The sequence below is a fragment of the Crinia signifera genome, chromosome 9, assembly GCF_055691185.1.
Source record: "Crinia signifera chromosome 9, ASM5569118v1, whole genome shotgun sequence".
Taxonomy (NCBI): domain Eukaryota; kingdom Metazoa; phylum Chordata; class Amphibia; order Anura; family Myobatrachidae; genus Crinia; species Crinia signifera.
In genome coordinates, this window is record NC_139225.1 from 54,381,973 (window position 1) to 54,407,982 (window position 26,010).

A 26,010-nucleotide genomic window follows, 5' to 3' on the forward strand; every position below is an offset into this window, starting at 1 on the left:
CTGCAACGGCGATTGTGACGGCTGTAACTGGGCCGGGAGGGCGGGGTTGGGGGGCAGCCGCTGGTTGGGGGGGGGGGGGGGGGGGCGCCGCTGAACTTTTAGTAGTACAAAAATAAAAAACGGACAGAAACATTTGCCGCCCCTGTGGCTAGGGGTTCCTTAAAACAGCACGCCAGCGCTACCCGAATCCGCACTTCTGGGTAGCGCTGGCTGCACTGACAGACACTAGAGGTACCTCTAGTGTTTCTCTCCTCCAAGTCGGCAGCCATTTTTGGAGGGGCAGTCGCCTTACAGAAGGCTGACTGTGGCTGGACCTGGAGGCGGCGGCCACGACAAGATGCATTGCACACAGCCGGCCCAGCCCCAGCAAGTAGATACCGGCCTGGGGGGCATTTGGCACCCTGCCCCTGAACAAAAGCCTAATGCTGCTCCTTACCTTTATGGTGCACAGGCAGCCACTAGATGGTGCCTGACAGCAATGTTCACACGCATATATACACCCATCCACACCCCTCAGCGTGACAGGGCCCTGGGTCCCATCAGCTTTGTCATGTTCATGGGCTGGTGCCTAGAGATTTCTACTGTACACTATATATTATGTAGAAAAAGATGGGAGTCATCCCAGCTAAACATGTCAGTGGTTGCATCCCATCACTCTTGGGAAAAATTTTCACTTTATGAGAGCACACATTAATTTGATATGCAAAACTTCTATATCGATTTTTGACGTGCCCAGATGTAGCGGATAGGTCTTTCTTCCATTCAAAGTACTGCTTTGCAAACCGATTCATTCACATACAGATAGACTGGGGTCAATAACAAATAAATCACAAAGTCTTGTGAAGTAGTTTTTTCAAACCATTTGTAACCAAGATACATTTTTCTGTTGAAAACTACACTCAGCGCAAGCAGAGATGCCCAGGACCTGACGTTCTGTAAAGAAATGGTTTGAGAAACTGCCACAATAGTGTATGAGGACACATCTGTGTCTAGGGTGGCCAATCCTGGGATCGGCGGGATCCTGGGATTTGGCCCCAAAAACGCTGGGATATCAATCCCGCGCTTGGAGTTTCCAATTCCAGGATTTCGGCATTAGACTGCACTTGCTCATTCTATTGCCGGGCAGCCTCTGAGCTCAGATGCTGCCAGGCTGTTCCTGATGACCGGCCTGCGGCTTTGCGCAGCTTGACAGAGGTTACGCTGCGCAGACGGAACAGCCTCTCTGCCTGCCACCCTCCCATCTCTTGCCAGCCCAGCTCTCAAGCAGCCCATACACGCTGCTTTGTGGGCGTGCTGTACTAGCACGGATCACATTGCATTGCATTGCATGTGCATCTGTTGTGCATGCAATGCGATGCAATGCAATGTGATGAAACCTAAGTACAAAAATAGGATTTTAATACCTACCGGTAAATCCTTTTCTTTTTTTTTTTTAATTTCCACATTATTTTATTGTTTTTTTCTTTTTTACCTTTTGATTACAACATTTGAAAACAGTAGGCGTTTTGGTTCACAGGAATCTGACACATTAACATACATATACATTGAAATACAAAAAATTTCTTCATACTCCTGACCGTTCCCCTTTTGCACTTGCCCATTGAATACCGGGATGAATCAGAGCGTAGGTAACTATTATCTGGAGAGAGGAGTGGGGCTGGAGCTTAGGAAAAGATCCCTTCTTTTTTATCGAGTGCTGGGCTGCTCCGACCACCGATCCATGTGATGTTGACGACTCCATTCTCAATCCTTGGGTGTCGTCTATTATTCTAACTATATAGTGTTTAGTGTTCATATGGGGTACTGAGGTCTTATAACCTTGGGGAATAGAGGGTATCCGACAGGAGACAGGCACATAACATTTTCTTCAACCAGGGTGTGCTGGCTCCTCCCCTCTACTTCCCCCTACCAGCTAGTTAAGAAACTGTGCCCGAAGGAAGGATAACGTATGTGAGGTAGGAATTAGCATTAAGATAACGTGGTGAGATTTGCACCAGCACACCACAACAAACACAACAACTCTCTCAACTAAACGTAGTTAACCCCGTCATTGTGTTATTAGAACATAAATGATATTAAGATTTTTGTGGAGCAATTAGTCACCAAAACTCAGCTGCTCCTAAACAGGTCAACGGACCTATAACTTTACAGAAGGCCAGAAATTACAATTAGCAAGAAGGCAATAACAGGATTACAACCTGTGCAAACAGAGCACCGCACTGAGGCGGGCGCTCAGTACCCCATATGAATTCAGTGAAAAGGATTTACCGGTAGGTATTAAAATCCTATTTTCACTTTCATTCATTATGGGGTACTGAGGTCTTATAACCATGGGGAGGTCCCAAAGCTTCCAGAAAGGGCGGGAACGTGGGAGCCTGTTGCAACACCGCCTGCCCAAACTGGGTATCATCACTGGCCACAGTGTCAAAGTTATAAAATTTTACGAAGGTGTGTTGACCAGACCAGGTGGCAGCTCTACATAGCTGCAATGCTGACACACCCCGAGCAGCCGCCCAGGATGCTCCTACGGCTCTAGTGGAGTGAGCTCTCACTGAGGCCGGAATAGTCAAATGGGCTGCCACATATGCTTGCTGTACAGTGGAACGAATCCATCTAGCAATCGATTGTTTCGATGCCGGGCATCCTTTGTTTTGAGCGTCATACAACACAAAAAGACACTCCGTCTTACGGATCCTTGATGTTCTCCTAACGTAGATCTGCAGGATTCTAACCACATCAAGTGACTCAGGAATATCCTTATGTCCTGAACAAGAAGGAACCACAATCGGCTGGTTCATATGGAACGCCGAGTCCACTTTAGGCAGGAACTGCTGTCTTGTTCGAAGTTCCGCCCTGTCTTGATGGAAAATCAAGTATGGACTCTTACAAGAGAGAGCACCAAGCTCAGAAACTCTTCTGGCCGAGGCCAGAGCCAGTAGCGTCACCGTCTTCCAGGTGAGGTATTTCAAGTCAATGGTGTCCACTGGTTCAAACCAGGCTGACTGAAGGTACTCCAGGACAACATCTAGGTCCCAAGGTGCCGTTGGCGCCACAAATGGAGGCTGTATTCTCAAGACTCCTTGCAAAAAGGTTTGGACTTCAGGATAGACCGCTAACTTTTTCTGAAAAAAGACAGAAAGGGCCGATATTTGAACTTTTAAAGACCCCAGCCGGAGTCCCTTATCAAGGCCCACCTGCAAGAAATGCAGGAAACGGTCTAATTTAAAATCTGCTGGCGGAAAGCTCATGTGCTCGCACCAAGACACATATCTTCGCCAGATCTTATGGTAGTGTGAGGCCGTCACTGCCTTCCTGGCCCGGGTCATGGTGTTTTTGACCGAGGAATGAAATCCCTTTAGAGCTAGGATGTTCCGCTCAAGCTCCAGGCCGTTAAACGAAGATGCCCTAAGTCCTGGTAGACGAAGGGGCCTTGTACTAGAAGATCTCTTCTTAGAGGCAGCCGCCACGGTTCTTCTATCAGCATGTTTTGCAGACTTGCGTGCCATGCTCTCCTGGGCCAATCCGGTGCTATTAGGATTGCCTGCACCCTCTGATGTCTGATCCTTTGTAACACTCTCCCCAAGAGGGGGAGGGGCGGGAACAGGTATACTAGGTCGTATGACCAGTCCGCGGTCAGAGCATCTGTTGCCTCTGCTTGAGGATCCCTTGTCCTTGAGCAATACCTTTCCACCTTGTGGTTAGTCCTTGAAGCCATTAAGTCTATCTGTGGGAGCCCCCACAGATCTACGATGCTTCCGAACACCTGAGGATGCAGACTCCATTCCCCGGGGTGGAGGTCGTGACGACTCAGGAAGCCCGCCTCCCAGTTGTCCACCCCGGGTATGAAGATGGCAGATATCGCCACAGCATGTGTCTCTGCCCAGGTCAGAATCTTGAAGACTTCTCTCATGCACGCTTTGCTCTTTGTGCCGCCTTGGCGGTTTATGTAAGCAACAGTCGTTGCATCGCCTGATGTTCCAGGAGGAAGTGAGCCTCCAGAAGAGCATAGTGTACAGCTCTCAGTTCCAAGATGTTTATGTGGAGCTGAGTTTCCATGTATGACCACCGGCCCTGGAATCGCATCCCCTGTGCAACTGCCCCCCAGCTGTGAAGGCTGGCATCTGTGGTCAGCAAGATCCAGTCCTGGATCCCGAATCGTCTCCCTGCAAGGACATTTGGCGCATGTAGCCACCACTGCAGGGACTGTCTTGCCTTCACAGATAAGCAAATCAACCTGTGCATGTGGATGTGTGAGGCTGACCATTTGCTTAATAGGTCCCACTGGAATATTCTTGAGTGGAATCTCCCGAACTGCAGCGCCTCGAATGAGGCCACCATAGTTCCCATCAGTCTGATGCAGAGGTAGACCGAGACTCTTTCTGGGGCTAGCACCTCCCTCAACAGCTGTTGTATTGCTGCAATCTTCTCCCCTGGGAGAAACACCCTTCTCTCCACTGTGTCCAAAATCATCCCCAAGAACTGGAGATGTTGGGACGGAATCAGTGAAGATTTTGGTATATTCAGGATCCATCCGTGCTGAGACAGGAGATGTCTGGTTGTCTCTATGGCCCCCAGCAGCTTGGACACTGACTCCGCTTTCAGCAACAAAGTCGTCCAATTATGGGATGATGTTTATCCCCTGAGCCCTTAATAAGGACATCATCTCCGCCATCACTTTGGTGAAGACTCGTGGGGCCGTTGAAAGTCCAAACGGTAGGGCTTGGAACTGGAATTGTTCCTCCAGGATTGCAAATCTCAGGAAGGCCTGGTGTGGGGCCCACACCGGTATGTGGAGGTACGCGTCCTTCACATCGATGGACGCTAGATATTCTCCCTCCTCCAAACTTGCAATCACTGCTCTCAGGGATTCCATTTGGAATTTGAACACCCTCAAGTAGGGGTTCAGGGACTTTAGATTTAAGATGGGTCGAACCGACCCATCTGGTTTTGGAACCATAAATAGGTTTGAAAAGTAACCCTTGTTCCTTTCTGCAGCTGGCACTGGTATAATGAAATGTGCTAGGACCAGCTTTTGTACAGCTTGTCAGAGGATACTGCGATCCTCCGCTGCTGCAGGGAGTCCCGACCTAAAATATCTCTGGGGGGGTGGTCTTTCAACTCCAGCCTGTAACCGTGTGAAATAATGGCCCTGACCCAAGGGTCGAGGGAGATTGCATCCCACACGTGACTGAAGAACCTCAGTCTTGCCCCCACCGCGGGAATATCCCAAGGTGGGAGTGGCCAGTCATGCACGGGCTTAGGGGTACATGTGCTACGGTCTCTTGTAGCAGCAGCCGCTGCCTTCCTAGGCTTACCTCTGGTGCCTCTATTGGCGGTGGAGCCTTCTCTGGCCTTGGACCTGAATTTAGAGGTCCGAAAGGACTGCTGTGAAACCCCTGTGAAAGGGCGTCTTAACGGGGTGGAGGCTGACGGGAGGAATGTGGACTTACCAGCCGTAGCTTTTGATATCAAATCATCCAGTTCACTCCCAAAGAGCCTATACCCTGTGAAGGGGAGACTCTCTACGTTGCGTTTGGAGTCCGCGTCAGCGACCCACTGCCGCAACCACAGGGCCCTGCGGGCCGACACAGCCATGGCCGAGTTGCGGGCATTAATTGCACCTAACTCTTTTTGTGCTTCGCACATCATCTTTGCTGTGTCCTGGATGTGACGTAGCTTTTCAGCTACCGTAGGTACATCCATGTCACCCAACAGGCCTTCTTGTATCTGGCCTGCCCATGTGAAGATGGCTTTTGCCATCCAGCAACTAGCAAGCACCAGGCGTTGAGATGCCCCACTGGCTGTATACATATCTTTTACTGTGCCATCTAGTTTCCGATCAACCGCGTCCTTTAAGGTAGAGGTACCTGGGACTGGGAGCACCACCTTTTTTGAAAGGCGGGACACCGAAGCATCCACTATAGGGGGCTCCTCCCACACCTTCCTGCCCGTGGGGTCAAAAGGGAAGGTAGATTTAAAACGCTTGGACAATGTGAAGCGTTTCTCTGGATTTTTCCAGGCAGCTCTGAACACCTCTTCTAAATCAGACTGTTCAGGAAAGACTATGTCTTGCCTTCTGTGTGACACAAAAAATGGGTCACCCTCAACCGGTGTGGCTAGAGGTAAATCTAGTACTGCTCTTACAGCAAGGACAAGGTTTTCAGTACCTTGAATGCAAGACTGTGATGCCTGTGAATCTACAATATCATCTGCGTCACCATCGCCATCACCATCATCCATATCTGAGTCAGGTGCCTTGGTATCAAGTGCCCTTTTAAGGGACACCCCTGGCATGGGTGTAGGAATATCCACCCTTGCTGACAGGACCTTTAAATCCTGTTGGACTTGCTTAGTCTGCAAATTATTTGTCGCCAGCTGTGATGAGACAGTCTCTAACATGGCTTTCATACCAGTAGCCCATGAAGGTTCCTGGGAGTCAGCCTGCGAGCTACTGCGCTGCGGAGACATGCTACTGAGCTGTGGTGACATACATTGCTCACATGCAACCTGTGATTTGGAGCTAGGAGCAAACTTGTTGCTGCAAATCATGCAAGTTATTTTTCTCACCATGTTGGAGAAATAATACCCCCTTAAACACACTTCAGTCACGCTGAACACACACACAGTGAATGTACAGTAGTATATATGTATATAAACACACTATGTGCAGTTTCACATATATAAATGACAGTGTAAAATTGCTTAACTAGCAACTAGGAATATGGGGGACACCAGCACCCTGTAACCTGGTCTACTTATTAGATAGACCGGCTTTTATGCACAGACACCAATATTATCAATACTGTCTACTGCTATCAGTGGCTTATAGCACACTAGAAGCGCTATACTTGCGGTCTCTGCTGACTGATCTCTCTCCCTTCAAGGCTGCGCTGAGGAGTGATCTCTGCTCTGCTGTAATGGCGCCCACAGCATGAGAAGAAGCAGGAAGCAGTGTACAGGCGCGCTCAGAGCTAAGACCCGTCCCTTGTAATGGCGCCCGGGCTATGCTAATATTTATACTGGCGCCTGGTAACCCTTTAATAAGGATTGACCCACATAGCGGTATATGCCCTAGTGGTCCAGTGGCAATGCCTGGCATCCACCTGTCGGCGTGGCTGCAGTGTTAAAACAGCTGCGCGCGATCCCTGTGCAGGGCCATCGCGCCGCCATCGCCATTATGCCGCACATAAAATCGGCGTCCCCACTGAGGGGACCCGGTTATTACTCACCACCGACGTTTTCAGGCTGAGCCAGGGGTGTGCGGCAGCTGGGGGTGTGCTCGCTGCAGCGCAATGCCCGCGGTAACAGCACCCTCTCAGGTCGGTGGACCTGCAGCAGGGACCAGCTCGGTTCCTTGAAAGGCCTGCAGCAGTCCCTTCCCCCGGCTTCCCTCGTTGCAGGAAAGCTGTTAAGCCCAAACAGCAACCCGAAAATAACAAACTAAAAGAAATTGAAGAAAAACTCTCTGGAGCTCCAGGAGAGTGCATCCTCTCCTGAGGGCACATTTTCTAAAACTGACTGGTAGGGGGAAGTAGAGGGGAGGAGCCAGCAGACCCTGGTTGAAGAAAATGTTATGTGCCTGTCTCCTGTCGGATACCCTCTATTCCCCAAGGTTATAAGACCTCAGTACCCCATAATGAATGAAAGTGAAAAGTATGTGCTTGCACATACTTTTTGTACTTAGGTTTCATCGCATTGCATGCACAACGGATGCACATGCAATGCAATGCAATGTGATCCATGCTAGTACAGCACGGAAAGCACGCCCATAAAGCAGCGTGTATGGGCTGCTTCAGATGCGCCTCCAGCTCCCCGGCCCGGCTCCCAGGTACCCGGCGCCAGGCTCCAGCTCCCCGATGCCCGGCCGCACATTCAGAAAAACAGCTACCCGGCCAAGCTCCCATCTCTCCAGTACCGGGCTCACAGTCGCCCACCCACATAGCTCCCCGGCTGCTCCCACCCACACCATAAAGGTAAATATGCATGGCATCCCTATCGGTGTCACATTGCAGAAATATACATGAATGGATACTTTGTCACATGCAGTACTGCAAGCATGAATACTTCTTGCACATATACTTAAGCAGATACTGTATACCCAGAGGCTAGACACTATGCTAAAGAAATATATATATATATATATATATTGTCTCTGAAACATCTCTCTTTCAGGGCAGGATGTACCAAGTAGTTGCGACACACATCGCAATCATACTAATCACATATGTATTATTTTTTGGGACACAGCAGGCAGGGGATGAGCGGGTCTCCTCGGCTCCTCATCCCCCCCTCCCCCACCCCCCACTGCTGTTCCTGGACCGCCTCCTGCTCAGATATCTGCTATGGGGTTCCGCCAGAGCTAGAGCTGGTGTAACCCACCATGGCGAAGCCACCTCGGTGGGACTTTACTGCATATGAAATTAAGGTAAAAACCCAGAAAACAGGGTTTTTTTTAGCACATTGTTTGCTTAGTACATCCTGCCCTCACAGGTGTTAGTGTACATATAATCATGTGCTATAATCAGCTGTTGCAGAACTCTATGGGAAACCAGAAAGATGGCAGAAAGAGCTTCACATTCCTGAAGCCGTTGAGTGGGTGATGGAGAGCACATTAGAGTTACAGGCCTCGCCCAGTCTTCAAGGTCGGCACAGTAAGAAGCTCAAGGGGAGACTGGCCAATACCATTCTGATCTTTGCTTCTGAAAACAGAAATATGCTTCTCCCAAGGAAAGAGGAGCATTGAATTCAAAAGGGGATTCAATTAAGGGCAAGAGTTGCACAACTGAACACATAGAGGGTAATTATGAGAGAGACATACATCACAAAAGTGAGTTTTATTATTCTTAGCAAATATCATTTTTAACAGCTCTATTAAGATTAATGTTGCACTAAGAGAATTGACATTCTACAGTGATTTGGAATATTTTTCTCAGTCATTTTTCTATCTTGGAACCCAATGCAGAAGAACGTTATAATGGGTAGCATTACTGCAGCACAGCATGGAGGTCTTGGGTTGAATTACCACCACTATCCTAACAATTTGGAGTGTGTATGTTCTTCCTGTGGTGTGGGTTCATCGGAGTACTCCACAATCCAAAAACATACTTTTAAGTTAAATGGCTCCTGACAAAAATGAACCCTAGTGTGTTTGTGCGTGTGCACATGTGGTAGGGGGCAGGGACTGATGTGAATGTTTAAATACGCTCAGTAAAGCGCTGTGGAATGTGTGTGTACGATATAAATAACTAACAGTATAAAGGGTAGCTAAACATTGGCTAATGAGAATATATATTAGGGTGTGCAGTATGTATAAGCATAGAAGGTCGTTAGGTCGACACATATGAGGGCAACATGCATTGCGTCGACCACTGAAGGAAGGAAGCATGAAATAGGTCGACATGCCTAAAAGGCCGACATGGTTGAAAGGTTACACAAGCATTAGGTTGATAATGGCTAGGTCAACTGTCAAAAGGTCGACATGGGTTTTTCACCCTTTTTTTTTGCAAACAGGCAGTATTTCAATCCCTACCATCCACTAGGTCATGGAGGGAAACTAGAACACGCTGAGCGGGACATGTCGAGAAGGAAAAACCCATGTTGACCTACCAATTGTCGACCTAATGCTTGTGTCGACCTTCCAACCATGTCGACATTAGGCATGTGGGCATATTTCATGTCTCTACCAAATCCACCTCGACCTTTAGTGGTCGACCCAATGTATGTCGACCTAATACTGGTCCACCAATGAACCATACCATGCAAGCATAGGGGGTTATTCTGGTTGATTCGCAAGGCTGCAATTTCGCAGCCTTGCGAGTCCACCAAACCCCGCCTGGCGAATGGATGCCCACCCGCCGCCCCCTGCAAATGGATGTTTTGCATAAACATCCATTCGAATGCCTCAGGTAACCGCCCACATCTTTCGATGGTCTCCAACCATCGAATGATGTGTTGCATACACGCATATATAAGTAACACGCTGGCATGGATATGGCCGGCCAGCTGACATCCGGTGATGTCAGCTACCCGCCGCCCGCACCAGCGTCACTGCCTCATTACCATGCGAAGGCCCAGCATTCTCATGGGAACACCCATGGAACGCTGGGCGTTCCCATATGGTGATGGAGTCGCCCGGCGCCCCCCGCACACCGCCATGGGTGCATGTACCCGGCAAACCGAAAGTTTGCCGTGGGTGCAAGCACCATACGTCTGCACATGCGCAGAAACCCAACATCGGGCACGCAGGACCGAACAAACGTGAATAACCCCCATAGTGTACTGGAGAGCGATACAAAGATCCTCCCATAAAAAAAAAATGTAATCTCAAGATGGAAGTAATAAAATATTGAAATCAGCACCATACATGGTTTAATCAGTATTAGTTGTGGCATCTCAGATGATAGATAGATAGATAGATAGATAGATAGATAGATAGATAGATAGATAAATAGATAGATAGATAGATCCTGCAGAAACTTCTGAACGTGCATGATTTTCAAGGGTGACATTTTTATTAAAAGGTATATTTGTCTATGAAAGGAAGAAAATATGCATGCTCTAATTAGATTTGGAAATCCTGCTGCCCACCAAGCTTTGCTGCCTGGGACAGCTGCCTCACTCATGAACGACACACCAATTTGTCATGACACACAGAGAGACATGGAAAAACAAAAAAAGGAGGACCAGCATATGGAGAAGTACCGACTGGTTGTTGGACAAATACCAGAACTTTCTGTACTCAGCTTTTCTTAAAGAGTTGCATTTCATATTAGGGGATAGTTAAACAAAGCAAATAAAGTAAACCCTTAAAGTACATCAGTAAATTCTTTTAAACACAAATAATTTGTCAGCATAGAGAGCAATATAATAATCTTACCTGTTGTTTTCCCATCAGCTCCTATTAGTGGCACTGTAATAGACGCAGTTACACCATCTGTGGGCATTGCTGTGTATACCACAGGCAGTGACTGCACCACAACAGGAATGGTTTGCAAACCGCCCATTTTGCTGGGCAAATTAACAGAGGGTATAGTGTGAATGACATGAAGTATTTGCTGTCCACCACTGCCCTGTGTTGAAGCCAAGATGGAACCTGGAGAAAGTACAGCAGGAACGGCTGAACCAAAGCCAGAAAGCGAGACCACTGAAGGAGGAGCAGACAGAGGTGTTCCCAGTGATAGTGTTGTAGTAGTCAGAGGACTCTGAGAATGGCGAGTTGAGCGTTTGGGTTTATGTAGCGAAAGGTCAACTGGTTCAGCCTGTGGCAAACTGCAGTCACTGTCTAAGAGTTGCTCAGGTGGCTCCATCTTGATGTCACTAAGGAGAGATGGAGCGGATCTCTCGGTGCTTATTTTGCAATGGGATGACATTACAGGTGAGGAATTGTAGGCCTAAAAAAATCGGTTAGAGAGAAAATAAGATTATTTAAATGCCAATACAAAAAAATATATATCACAAAAGTAAAAATACAGCCATTTTCAGACGTATAAAAAGTAATTTTCGATTAAACAGTGTTCCCATATACATTCCGTATTTTTTTTTTCATGCAACACAGTAGGATATACACGCAGCATTTCGGACATACATTTTACATTTACAAAATGGTTACATAACCCCTTCATCCACACGTATCTTCTGCTGCTCCCATCATTTTGAAAATGCATCAGAACACATTTTGTGTGTGTTCACGTTAAAACGGACCCCATGCTTCTATTTCTGTGAAACAGTAATTACCTCTTACTGTACTTCCAGTAAATGTGTTAATTTATGTATTTCAATAGCCCAGAAAAACTAAACAGTCTGAAGCAAATATTTCTGGAAAACCAGGACTACTAGATGTAAATGTCACATCACTGATTTATAAAGATAGAAAAGGTGTGCAGCATATCAATAAGAATAATCGTAACTATCGGAAAGCATGACTGAATAAAATCATAAAGCAATAACAAGCAGGATAGCTGCAATGCTTTGCCTTCTGCAAAGCCAGTGTGTTTATTCTGTACTGTGACTCTAGGGATCTGGGTAGAGCTGAAACCAGGCACACCCTGGGTGGGGACGACTTGTTTAAATGGATTGGGAGCGCCTACTGTACACACACCCTTTTTCTCCATCTTCAAACCCCCTCCTACTAGGACTGGGTGGGGTGTGGACCGTCAGACGGTGAACTCACATTACCCTCATTGCAAGTTGAAAAAAAAAAAATGAAAGAACTGCTTTAGAAGAAGGAGCAATGATTGGGTAAATAGGTGTTTACTACCTTTACCAGTGTTCTTAAAATTATTTATTCGGGATAATTCATCTGATATAAACTGAGGAAGCTGCTGAGTCAGAATACAGGCGGAGAAATGCGCTTTTGCACGGAAAAATGTCTGTGTGGTCTGAGGTTGCGGGAGCTGGTGGAGCACTCGGTCCTGCATTCGATGGTCTGCGACCATCGAATGATGGGGGAGGTTCCCTTAGATGGAGGAGGCGTATTCCGTGAAAAATACACGTGCGGTCCGTTCGGCCAGCTTCTTACCGCGTACGGACGGAGTTGGCGATCCGTATGGAAGGCGGGGTTTCGCACGCACGGTCCTGGCCGCATAATCAGATCTGGCCGCACCGATCAGAATAAGGGCCAATATTTGGATTACAAATTGTGCGGGACTGGTAACTATCATATTAGTGTCATTTGCCTCTGAAAGGAACATTTCTTTCCGCTCTATAATTCAAAGCCTCATATTATTACTACATTACCATCAGCATTGTATGCTTTTTTTAGAAATATATGTTCCATGTTGTTTGTCTTGTATTGTCTAATCATTGTGCACTTTGATAAATTGTATCAGATTATTAATTATATGTTTAATAAATATGAAATATTCTTCATGAGAAATGGTATGAATTCTAATTTGACTGAGTAAGATAGCGCCTCTTAAAGTGACAGCGACCTTGGTTACTGTCACAACTTCCAGATTCATCTGATATAACGTGTATGAGCTAAAAGCAGTAAAATAATATCCCTTTTCCACTAGCAGAAATAACCCAGAAATTTCTAGGGGGACACACATTAAACCTGGTTTGATGGAAATGCTCTTTTGTCAAATAACCCAGGTTGGATTCCACAGCATTCCAACCCAGGTAATTATCAGACTTACCCGGGTTATTTCACCTGGAAGGTACAAAATCTGCACTGATTGGTGCTGCTGGGGCGCTGATAAGTGATGTCATCACCCAGTGCCCCACAGACAGCGCACATGGTAGGGAGAACATTGTTCTATGCATATGGGCTGCATCTCTCTCCTCCAGACTTTCCCCTGCTGCACCACAAGGTGTCTACAGCAGACACCTTCTACTCTGCCTACAGCGCTGCAGGCTGCCAAAGCGCACACTGCTGTTCAGCATTCAGAAGCACTTCATCCTTCAGTGCCACAAACAGAGCAGCACAACACCAGCATGGCTTCCAGAAATCGGTCTGATGCTCAAGTCAAGGAGCTGCTGCTCGTGCGGGCAGAGGAGGAAACCAAGTGCCAGGTGACTGGTACCGTGAAAGACATGGTTGTGTACCGGAATATCTCCCAGATGCTGGTGTCTAGGGGGGATACACCGCTCTCATCAGCAAGTGCTTAAAAAATTAAAAGATCTATGCTGCAATGCATTCGGGAACATAGCTCTGAGTAATCCTGTGGCACGGTCATCCTCGTCGGCCAGCAAGATGGAGAGTAGCCACGAGCCACCAGACACGCAGTCCTACATGGCAACGTCGCTGTGCTGCCCAACTTCTCGGCTACTGATTTCGGATAATGGTGGTGAAGAGTGCAGTCGACTAGATAGGACTCTTGTCTGACACTGCACAGTTCACTGTGGAGGGGGTGTCCGATGCAACAGCAGAGCAGAGGTGTTTACCTCTGATATTTTTATCTATGCTTTTTATTCATTCTGTTTTTTGTTTATCATATTTGCAGTTTACAACGTGCCACCAAGGAAGAAAAAAACTAAGTGCACAGAGCAAGCAGCAAGAGAGTTCTCATCCATAGTAATAGAACAGCTGTGAGAAATGGACTCAGACATGCAGGCCAAGAAGGATGCTCGAGTGTAGAAGTTCTTAGAAAATGAAAGACAGCTGCAGCACTCTTTTTTAAAATCAATTAAAGACATGCAGTACAGACAAATGGCCTTCTTGGAACAGATATTTGCTCGTGGGTATACGCCTCACCGCATTATCCACTTTATCTGCCACATGCTCCACAGGCACCAGTATGGATATGGGCAATTCAATAGAGGACTCTGGGGGAGATTCTCTCAACTAAAAATAAAAATGAGGTAAAAACCCCATTATCGAGTTTTTACCGCATTTTGGGATGCTCTAAGAAACCCCCGCCATGTTACTGCGATGGGGGGGGGGGGGGTGTCATCGCCAGAAAAATCTGGCGATGCCCCATAGAATCCTATGGGCTTCTAAAGCGACCCCCCCCCCCTCACCTGTGTTCGGACAGCACAGAGCTGTGCTGCCCGGACCTGTGACCGCCTTCTCCCTGCACTATGATCCTCTTCTGGGTGCAGAGAGGAGGAGAGCCTGGCGCAGCAGCGCCAGGTAAGGGAGGCAGGGGAGAGCCACCGGGTCCCGATGGGACACCGCTGACTCTCACCGCAAAGGACAGCTCTTAATGCAAGAGCTTATCCTATTGTTTTTTCGTTCATCCACCCACCCCCTATTAGTCTGTTAACTCTTATGAGAAGGGCCCTCCTTCCTCACCCTACCTCTTTACCTCACCAGTGCTCCTGCCCTGTTCTTCCCTTCCTCTACTTCATCTTCAGTCTCCTCAACAATTTCGACACCTACTTCAGAACTGATGCTGAATTTAGTTCTACCAGCTATACCTCTATTTATGCTGTATTTTATCAACACAACCTGTACGTTACCTTGTAATTTGTTTTTTGTTTGCTATGTACGGCGCTGCGGACACTTTGTGGTGCCTTATAAATAAATTAACTACTACTTGCCATAATTATCGCATATGTTACAGAATATGCAATAATTATGTCATCGTTGAGTAGTGAAGGGGGGCAGAGCTGGGCTGCGGATGTTTGAACATCCCGCCCCAACTCCCTATGCCCCTAGCACTTTGTCTGAACACCAGCCAGACCAAGAGTGTCCATAATATAGAGGACCCAGTAGCTACGCCCCCAACACTGGTGCTAGCTATGCCCCTAGCACTTCCACTAGCTATGCCACCAGCACTGCTACTAGTGCCCCACTAAGCCCAGAAGCCATGGAAGCCAAACCCCCCTAGCATTACCCCTACTACACTGCTGCCAAACCCAGATTCCCCTGAATTTATGGTATACCGTAATTTTTCTTAAGAAATACCTGTTTTTTTCTTTGGCGACCAATTTTTTATTGCATTGCTTTACTAATATTATGATGTTTGCACTTTAGGGTGTATTTATTTATTAACAGTTTCTTATATAGTGCATACATATTCAGCAGCGCTTTACAAAGAATATTTGAACATTCACATTAGTATCTGCCCAAGTGGAGCTTACAATCTATATTCCCTACCACATGTACACATACACAAAAACATTCTAAGGGTTAATTTGTATATTTTTGGAATGTGGGAGGAAACTGGAGTACCAGGAGGAAACCCATGCAAGTATGGGGAGAATATGCAAACTCTGCAGAGTTAGAGCCATGGTGGGAATCAAACCCATGACCTCAGTGCTGTGAGGCAGTAATGCTAACCATTACACCATCTGTATGCAACTGGTTCCCAAACTGTGTCCTCAGGGCTGCTGAACAGACCAGGTAGGATGGTCAGCTGGTATATCTTGATCACCTGGGGCCGAATGTAATAGTGTCTAAATTCATCAGCTGTGCAGTATGCTGGGCAGACTTGGAGTTTTCCAGGAATCGGGCAATCATTTACAAGGCCAAACCATACCTTGTACATGACTACCCCTTTCCAAAAACATCCAACTTTGGCCTGCATCCCACATGGCTGCTGAAGTCTGACGCTGCTATTACATCCGGCCCCTGGTCTAATCAGCCGCCTTGTGGATACAGTTTGGTTAACCCTACACCTTGCACTTTTTACAATGTTATGTGCACTTTGAACATATTTATGTGCACTTTCTTCAGGTTTATGTACACCAAGCTCAGGTATACGGCAGTAGCAAAACGGTTTTCCATGTCTTGTGTGAAGACACTTTTGAATGTTTTCAAATGGAATTTTTGATAGTAAAAAAAAAATTCAAATAAATAATTGTGGTGTCAAGGTGGCCTTGTTTTGTGACCTCCCCCTTGGTAGAGCCCTTTGAAAAAAGGCCTTTTCTTATGTAATCTATAGGAAAAAACAGACCTTACCCGGGTTAAGTGTTAATGGGGCTGATCTGACAATTTACTGGGTAGCACTGCAGTGGAAACCCAGCACTGACCCGGGGACAAATTACCGGGTCTGCCCCCAGGTTGCTAGTGGAAAAGGAGAGAGAGAGAGAGAGAGAGAGAGAGAGAGAGAGAGAGAGAGAGAGAGAGAGAAAGAGAGCGAGAGCGAGAGAGAGCGAGCGAGAGAAAGAGCGAGCGAGAGAAAGAGCGAGAGCGAGAGAGAGCGAGCGAGAGAAAGAGCGAGCGAGAGAAAGAGCGAGCGAGAGAAAGAGCGAGCGAGAGAAAGAGCGAGCGAGAGAAAGAGCGAGCGAGAAAGAGCGAGCGAGAAAGAGCGAGCGAGAAAGAGCGAGCGAGAAAGAGCGAGCGAGAAAGAGCGAGCGAGAAAGAGCGAGCGAGAAAGAGCGAGCGAGAAAGAGCGAGCGAGAAAGAGCGAGCGAGCGAGAAAGAGCGAGCGAGCGAGAAAGAGAGCGAGCGAGCGAGCGAGAAAGAGAGCGAGCGAGAAAGAGAGCGAGCGAGAAAGAGAGCGAGCGAGCGAGAAAGAGCGAGCGAGAAAGAGCGAGCGAGCGAGAAAGAGAGCGAGCGAGAAACAGAGCAAGCGAGAGAGAAACAGAGCAAGCGAGAGAGAGCGAGATGAGCAGGAGCATCTTAGCGACTGCACTGAATTTACCAATGGGGCCGTTCTGAATCTTGTGCAGATTCAGAACGGAGGGGGCGGGCATGTAAAACGCTGTGTGTGCTATATACACACACACACACACACACACACAGCGATTTACATGCATTTCTGAGCGATTTTTACTAAATCGCTCAGAAATGCATGTAAATCGCTGTGTGTGTGTAAGGCCCTTAAGCAAGCACCTAGTCGCCCTATGTGTGGAGCCCTTAAGCAAGCACTTCGGAGTGCCACAGCAGGATTTTTTGCAGGTGTGCCCTGCTAGGCCACTGGGCAGATGAGGCATCATGATTTTTTACTTTTATTACTTCTTCCTACTTTTTTAATTTGCAACTAGATGGGGGTGGGCAATGGGCAGTACATTTTAATGCAGGTGGTGAGGTTGGGACAGCTTTGGCAGCCTAGAGCAGTGATGGCTAATCTTGACACTCCAGTTGTTGCTGAACTACACATCCCAGCATGCACTGCTACAGTTTTACTATTTCGACATGGTAAAACTGATGCAGGGCATGCTGGGATGTGTAGTTCAACAACAGCTGGAGAGTCAAGGTTAGCCATCACTGGACTAGAGGCAGGGTTGCCGACCCTCCCGCATTTAGCGGGAGTATCCCGCCTTTTGATCCTTTCTCCCGGGAATATATTGGATCCTCCTGCTTTAGCCTGCCTGTCAAAAAAATACAGTGACTGCGCAGCTTCATAAAAAATCGTTCCCCTCCCCACTGCCTTATAACATTTTAATGAGGGTGCAGGTCGCAGGAGGAGAGGAACAGTTAATTTTATAAAGCTGCAGCAGCGTGGAGGGAGGGAAGCAGGAAGGTTTTCAAATTTGATAAATGTAACACTAAAGTACACTTTGAAATGTACTTTGGATAGCTCCGCCCATGTCCCCGGCCCATTTACATGTCGTAAATGGGGCGGGACCATTGGCGGAGCTATCCAAATTACGCTTGAGAGCTCCCCACGCCCCCTATTTCCTATAACAAACTGCTCTCTCCCGCAAAGCCCAGCTGAGAAGTCGGCAAGTATGCTAGAGGCATTGGGATCTGCTCCGACATGAAGGGGGCAAAGATATAATGGGAAGCAACCATATTGTGTATAGAAAACTTATCTAGTTCAGATTTTTTTATTGCAAAATGTTGATAATGGTATCTGCTAAGGTCCTACTTCCAAGTAGGATGCAAATGAAGACTGATCCCACAAAAATCTACAAAATGCATATGGGCTGCAGAAAGTTATTGTAGACTGCTCTGAACCATGCACGCACGTATATTGTGATTGAAGGTGAGAAAGGAGCTGTTGATGGATCTATCTTTGCATGAAATAGGCATTTCTGGGTGGTAACTGGGCAGTTACTGTGCAGGCGCATAAAACAGATCTGTGTTGTGGTAGTTCCATGGGATAGGCATAGGCATTTACAGTAGGCCAAGGAAAACCAGCATGGGAAATTTCTGTATGCAGCCCATGTGGAGGTGGAGTCTGTGGAGAGGGTGGGGACTACTGGACTGGGGGAATGCCTACCTTTCCAAAACATGGCCCTCAAGTTAACAGCCACATAGGCACGGCACCGGTGTTCTTTCCAGTGGCTTCTATTGCCAATCTAACCCTGGGAGGTGTTAAAGCAGGAGCAAAAGGTTCTTAAATAAAGCTTTGTGGTCTGATCCATCTCTTGCTCAAAGAATAGGGTGAAAAAGGCTATTACTAACTTAGAACTTGGTGTGAGCAGTAATTGGCCTGAAGGCGACTTGTGCAGGAGCTGCCAGGCTGTGCGACAGTCGCTCTCCAGTTTCTGTCCGGCCACCGCTATTTGAACTTTTCGCTGAGACTTCTGCAGTCGGGTGATGTCAGTCAGCTTCCCCGTCTCTGGAAAGTGGCAGTCAGCTGTAGTGCGGGTCTGGGGAGTGCGGCTTGTGGTCTTTTGATGTCGGGCGCAATGTGTTTCGTGCCCAAAGCACTTTTTCAATATAAAGCTTTTGTTTTAGTTGTCCTTTTTATACTGTGTTACTTCCCATGCTAACTATATTTAACAGAGACCCTGAAAGTGACCAGACTGAAACCAGGCTGGACCAGAATTACAATTGTAGTCTGGCTGGACCTGGAGTACTATTTTAGCAGGACTGGATCCAAGATACAACTGGAACCAAAGTAGTTATCCCCCAATTACCAGATTGGGTCTGGAAACTAGAGTGCACGGGAAAAGGTTACCAGACAAGTGATTGCAGTAATACTGGTATGATCAGACAAAGAAAAGGAAATATTCAGTATCTGGGAGTGCAGAAATAGGAAGTTCTTCAACTGAAACGATGGTATACTAGTGACTTGGTCCTTGTTATAGCATACAGCAAGCAGCACCTGAATTGGCTGTGGAAAATCAGCTGACCACATTCAAGACAGCAGCATTTTGGAGGGAACTCCATTGTTTAGAACACTCAAACAATTAGGAGCACAGTGGGGCAACACATACAGGAACTTCCAAGCCATGCTGGGATTGCTGTGCTGGGCAGGCACAAAAGGGACTTCCTTGCCAGCCCAGAGCTACGAATAGCAAAAGCGAACCTAAGTGCCAAGTAGGACAGACACTTAAAAAAAGGTAAAAACCTAGACTTAGGAGTCTGGAGCGAGACATTGTCTCAGAAGTTGAGAACACTGATATTTTCTAATTCTGGCCTCCCTTCGGTTTGGCATCTAGAATTCTCAGAAAAGCAAAGAAGAAAATCAAAACAATTAATGGGGCTGTTTCTGGTTCATTTGCAATAAACCAAAATTGGCCCCTGCCCCGATGGCCGGGGTTTGCGCATGTGCAAACCCCGACTGCAAACGGCCTCGTCAATTTACACTGCTGCCGGGCCATTTGCAATGGGAAGAAGCGGTGATGGGACATTGGAATGCCCAGCGTTTCATGGACGTTCCAATGCAATTGGACGAAGTCTGCCGGGGCGGGCAACTGATGTCAGTCACCCACCCTGTCTTCTTCCCAGCACCCACAAATAGCCTCCACTGACTTTTAATTGCGAGCCCAGAAGTAATCATTAAATATGCTGCAAGCACATGTGAGGGAATGTGTTTTGATAACATGGTTGTGAGGGGTTTCTGGTGGGGGGCGGGCACTCTGGGACTAGGAAAGTTGCCATCTTTGCAGCTTATCGAGTCAACCAGAATCAGGCACAATGTGCTACTACCATTTAGTGGATGTTCCACATGGGACTCGCGGGCACATAAATGTTTTATGATTAAAATGGACCTTCAAACTTCTACTCTATAGTTCTCAATGACCCCCTCCAGAGGAATCCCCTCTTAGAGGAACACTCACCTCTTCCAACACTTGCATTCCTCAAAAGGCTTATTTTGGAGTTAGATCCCTTCAATGACAAAGTACCAGACATAAATATTCCAAAGAGCTATTTAGTCCAACAAATGGGCAATATAAAACCAACAATAGTTTACATAAAATTTCCCCTTAAGATGGTACAGTAAGCGGTCCTTATGCACCTCACCCAGAATGAATGGAATAAGGAACAGCTTCAACCAGATGATATACATATATTAGGTACACATCCAGAGGAGACAGTTCCTCATTAACACCACCACCAACAAATTTCGAACTGGGTATTCCTCAGGAAATAACGAGGATCTCTTCTATGCAGCTTTTTATACCTAGAATATGGTCAAATGATGCTGGGTATGGGTCATTGGGTCGACCCAATTTAGGTCAACATGCATTGGGTTGACCACTCAAGGTCGACACCTGAAATAGGTCGACATGGCTAAGGTAGATAGGGTTGGAAGGTCGATACAAGGTCGACACATGGAGAACCTCAAAAGTAGACCATGTCTGCTTGCCATGGTTCGGGCACAGTTCGACACTGCGCTCGGCACACTATTTTATTCTCCCACCATGCCCATAGTGTGTGGTAGGGCATGAAATACCGCCTGTTGGCACATGTCAGCTAAAAAAAAATCAATAAAAACAAAAACCTCATGTCGACCTTTTTAGTGTTGACCTAATGCTTGTGTCAACCTTCACACTCTGTCGACATTAGCCATGTCAACTTATTTGAGGTGTCAACCTAAGCCCTGTCGACCTTCAGTGGTCAACTCAATGGGGTCGACCTAATGACCATATCCCAGGATACTGAGGCTCACCATATTCCCCGTTATGGACTGAAAATGAATCCTAATAAATTAAATACAACTTTTTATTCTTCATAGCAGCATAATACATACAAAGCAATATTAAAAACATGTTACTACGAATGTACATAAAATTTACGCTTTAATACAGTAAGTATAGTAAGTTCCTATTAGTCCAGTCTATTTTATCTGTAGTGCCCAGGGCTAGGCACCAAATTGGATGTTAGTATCTTCCCATCCAATAAGAGGGAGAGTCCGCAGACAGTCTTCTAGAAGCAAATGCCGGAACCGGATGTCTTTTCACGTCAACTTATGGTCTTTGGAACGCATCCACCAGAAGGGATGCCCATCAAAATCCTATTCATTTCAGTGTAACGCTGCTTGGATCCTTTCATTTTACTGTCCAAACACAGAAATATATAGCTAAATATAGAGATACATTATTCTATGGAACAGGGCATTGCACTAGTGACTGTGTACATATTTTGTTTCAAATGTCTAGGATACAGAATGCATATGTTACTATAAAGCTTCCATGCTTTATGCACCATGCATTTTGCACTAGATTGCATCGCATCTAGTTCAAAACGCATGCAACATGTTAAGCAGCAGCATGCGATGCGATCTAGTCCAAAAAGTATGGACACACATACTGTTTGTACTATGCGATGTGATGTGACGTACACGGGAGCACGCATCACATCGCAATCCCAAAACGCACCTTCAAAGAAATAATCTAGCAAGCTACTGTACAATATTACAAATTAAGTTCACCAACTAACAGAGAGCACTGAAATGGTTAATAAGACATCTGCACCTAATAAAGAGAACTGAATGAAAAGGCGCTCTCTCCCAAACATGCCTCCTTTCTGGTCACCCCCTCTCCAGCATCCTGCTCCCCTCCCACCCAAACACTGCAGGGGATCAGGGTTTAGCAGAGTTGGGGAGTGGGGGCAGTGCACTTCTGTGATGGAGATATGAACTGGAGAGTAAGAAATGTAAGCCTTGAAAAGTGATGAGTGAAGAGTTCATAAAGTACCAGTCATGGGTTAAAAAAATGACACAATTTGTTTGTTATTTTATCTCTCTCACTACTTTGGCACTTCAATGAGAGAGAAAGAGAGAAAGAGAAAGAAAGAAAGAAAGAAAGAGAGAGAGAAAGAGAGAGAGAAAGAGAGAGAGAGAGAGAGAGAGAGAGAGAGAGAGAGAGAGAGAGAGAGAGAGAGAGAGAGAGAGAGAGAGAGAGAGAGAGAGAGAGAGAGAGAGAGAGAGAGAGAGAGAGAGAGAGAGATATTTATGGTGATTAAAAGATTTTTCAATGTACAACCACATAAAATGAAGACAAAAGGCCTAATTCAGACCTGTTTGCTAGGCCGCGTACACTGTTAGCCTAGAGAACAGGTTGATGCCCTGTAGGCAGTGATAGAAACACCCCTCCAATGGTGCACCGCTAATAAATTGGGCGGTGCATACCTATGGATAGGAGTAAAGCAAAAGAATATATAATAAATTATGTATACACTGCAGTTTCTGCATAATGCACTGTATTATATTTTTTGCAATGTATACACAAATCTCCTGCAGAAGGCTCATTAGCAATAAAGTGCACAGGGGGTCATTATGTACACTGATACCGATTCTACCCATGTATGCATGTATGGACCAGCACATGTTAAATAACAGGGGAGCTATCATATTGGTAAAATATAGCAAACTGATACATAGGGCAAATATACGAATGGTCAGCTATCGACTTGGACAGCTGAAGGGGACTATGTCATGTCCCTAAAGGCTCCAGGCTGCGCAGGAGATCTCGCGTGAGAAGAGCGATCTCATGCATGCCCAGAAGAGCCAGCACATCAGTCTGAGCTGATGCAGCGGGCTCTGCAGCTGCTGTAGGGAGAGCAGGGCTAGAGGTTTGTGGAGAGGCGGAGGACTGCTGTTGGCTTTTCCTGGGGTGGGGGGTTAAGAGGTGAGAATGTTTTAAGGGCATGAGGTGTGGCATACTGCGTAAGGGTATTTCTATGTGTGGCATAATGTGCTATAAGGGTGCGGTATAATGAGAATAAGGGGCTTCACTGTGTGACATAAAATGATTGAGGGCTTTACTAAGTAAGGTTATGTGAATAAGGGGTACAACAATGCAGTGTCATTTTAATAGAGAGACACTACATGGTGGTGTAATGTGAATGTTGAATAACTGTTCAGCATAATTTTAATTGGAGGTACTATTATGTGGCCACATCACTTCCCGATAAAACCATGCCCCTTTTTGGGGGGCTACCTCTTTAAAAGTATGGGGCACCAAATCTCTTTTGGGCAAAGGACACCAAAATGTCTAGATACAGGAACATGTGCCACTGGGGAGTCAGAATCTGCAGATAGAACACTGTCCATGTACATCATAGACGCCAGTCACTGCTTGGTTTAAATGCTGATTTTTACTTCATGTGCAAAATACACTTACAGTCATCCTACACCAGTGTCTAAATAAAGCAAGGTGATGTGGAAAAAGTCCATGGGTTATTGTAGGCCCGCCATGATGTTCCGCATGGAGGTGCAAAATATATATATATATATATATATATATATATATATATATATATATATATATATATATATATATATATATATATATATATATATATATATATATATATATATATATATATATATATATATATATATTTCACTTTCTGGAATGTCTGGTTTTCGGAATAATTCGGATAACGGATACTCGACCTGTAATATAAATCTAAATATATATATATATATATATATATATATATATATATATATATATATATATATATATATATATATATATATATATATATATATATATATATATATATATATATATATATATATATATACACACTTATGTATTATCTGGGCTCCCATGTTAAATGCACCCCATTTTTTCATACCCCTACTATCCAACTACGCATGGAGTTGATTTTATATAGTGTGGCGAGCGCAGCGAGCCACCGTGCCCGAAGCGTGGCGAGCGCAGCGAGCCCCGCGAGGGGATGCGGTCTCATAAGAAAAACGGGAGCCCAGATATTACATAAGTACATATATATATATATATATATATATATATATATATATATATATATATATATATATATATATACACACATACACACACACACACATATATACACATACACACATACATACACATACAATTGCTACAATTAACTTTGACTAAAAAAACTATTTCTTGTATGATGGAAAATTCTTTTCTTATTTTTTGAAGCAGAAGAAATTGTACAAAATTAATTTTTTTATTGCAGGTACATAGATGAACTGCTCATCTTGTGGAGTGGTAGTGAGGAAGCGCTTATTTCAGTAATTGACAGGCACAATCAATGTGAACATCCCATAAAACTCACGTATAACATCAGTAGAGAATCCATAGCATACCTTGATGTCATGATTGCAATTGAGGGAAGCCAGTTGGTGACCTCTATCTTTAATAAACCAACAGATTGTAATAATCTTTTACATTATAAAAGTTTTCACCCCATGCCTCTTAAACGAGGCTTATCCTACTCGCAATTTTTGCGAGTAGTACGGATATCGTCCTGTCCAACCAATGCCCTGGTGGAAATAGAGAAAATGTCAGAGAAATTCCTACAAAGGGGCTATTGCCCACAATTGCTTGAACAGGCTAAAAATAAAGCCGTGAAAGAGCAGAAGTACTTACACCGACCACTATTAAATCCACCATACCTATGCTACCATGGGTCACACAGTATAATCATACGAGCCATGGTACTAACTTAATATCCAAAAAGTTGTGGCCCATTGTTCAAAGTGACCGGGAATTACCACTTGCCAATACCAAGTTATTGTCATGCTACACTAGAGGCAAAAGCCTACGTGATATTCTGGTACGGCCAGATATCACTCAGAAACCCAATACTAGCACTTTTCTCACAGCCAGTTTGGGTTGTATCAGATGTGGTTGCACAACCTGTCAATTTCTCATTGCTGGAGAGGTTTTTAATCATCCCATGACAGGCATACCCATACATATTAAGCACAGGCTAACGTGCAAGTCCAAATACACAGTGTACCAGCTCATTTGCCCTTGTGGGCGATCTTATATCGGTAAAACCGAAAGAATGTTCCGGGAACGCATGGCGGCCCATAGGTCTTCCATTAAAAAGGCCTTTGAAAAAAGTGGCAGTGACCAGCCTGTGGCACGCCACTTCTATGAGTTTAAACACCGGTACTTGTTTCCTAGCACGGCCACTCCGATTTACATCGGGGTGGTCGTGTCGGAAAAATCGGGTCGATCGCATCGCATGCGATTTGGTCGCATGCGATGCGATCGACGCGACCGACCTTGGACCAGATTTTTTTTTTTTAATGAAATGTAAATCGGGTCCCTGGGACCCGATTTTACATTGAATTCAATGTAAAATATTGCCAACCCCCCCAAATTTAACGTCGTACACCCCACCCCACGATAGACGCCAACCCGAAGCGTGGCGAGCGCAGCGAGCCCGCGAGGGGCGGCGGTGTGCGTCCTCCGACCTTTTCATTCCCCTACTATCCACTAGGGCGTGGAGTGAGAATAGAATAGTGTGGCGAGCGCAGCGAGCCACCGAGCCCGAAGCGTGGCGAGCGCAGCGAGGGGACGCGGATACCTTCACAGGTAAACGCGTCCCTTCGCAGACTTCACAGGTGTCCGCGTCGCCACGGACACCTGTGAAGCCCGCGAGGGGACGCGTATAACTGTGAAGGTATCCGCGTGCGCTTGCCACGCTTCGGGCTCGGTGGCTCGCTGCGCTCGCCACACTATTCTATTCTCACTCCACGCCCTAGTGGA

The 26,010-nt window shown here is 46.0% G+C and overlaps 1 protein-coding gene across 2 annotated transcripts in view; it reads right to left on the reverse strand.

The window, feature by feature from the left end:
* LOC146035561 (Krueppel-like factor 8) overlaps positions 1–26,010 on the reverse strand; it is an 86,682-nt gene that overhangs the window by 19,181 nt on the left and 41,491 nt on the right. For both annotated transcript variants that reach the window (XM_083159084.1, XM_083159085.1), the window contains exon 2: positions 10,877–11,390. In XM_083159084.1, the coding sequence (XP_083015210.1) occupies positions 10,877–11,390 (514 nt within the window). The remainder of the gene's footprint in view (positions 1–10,876; positions 11,391–26,010) is intronic.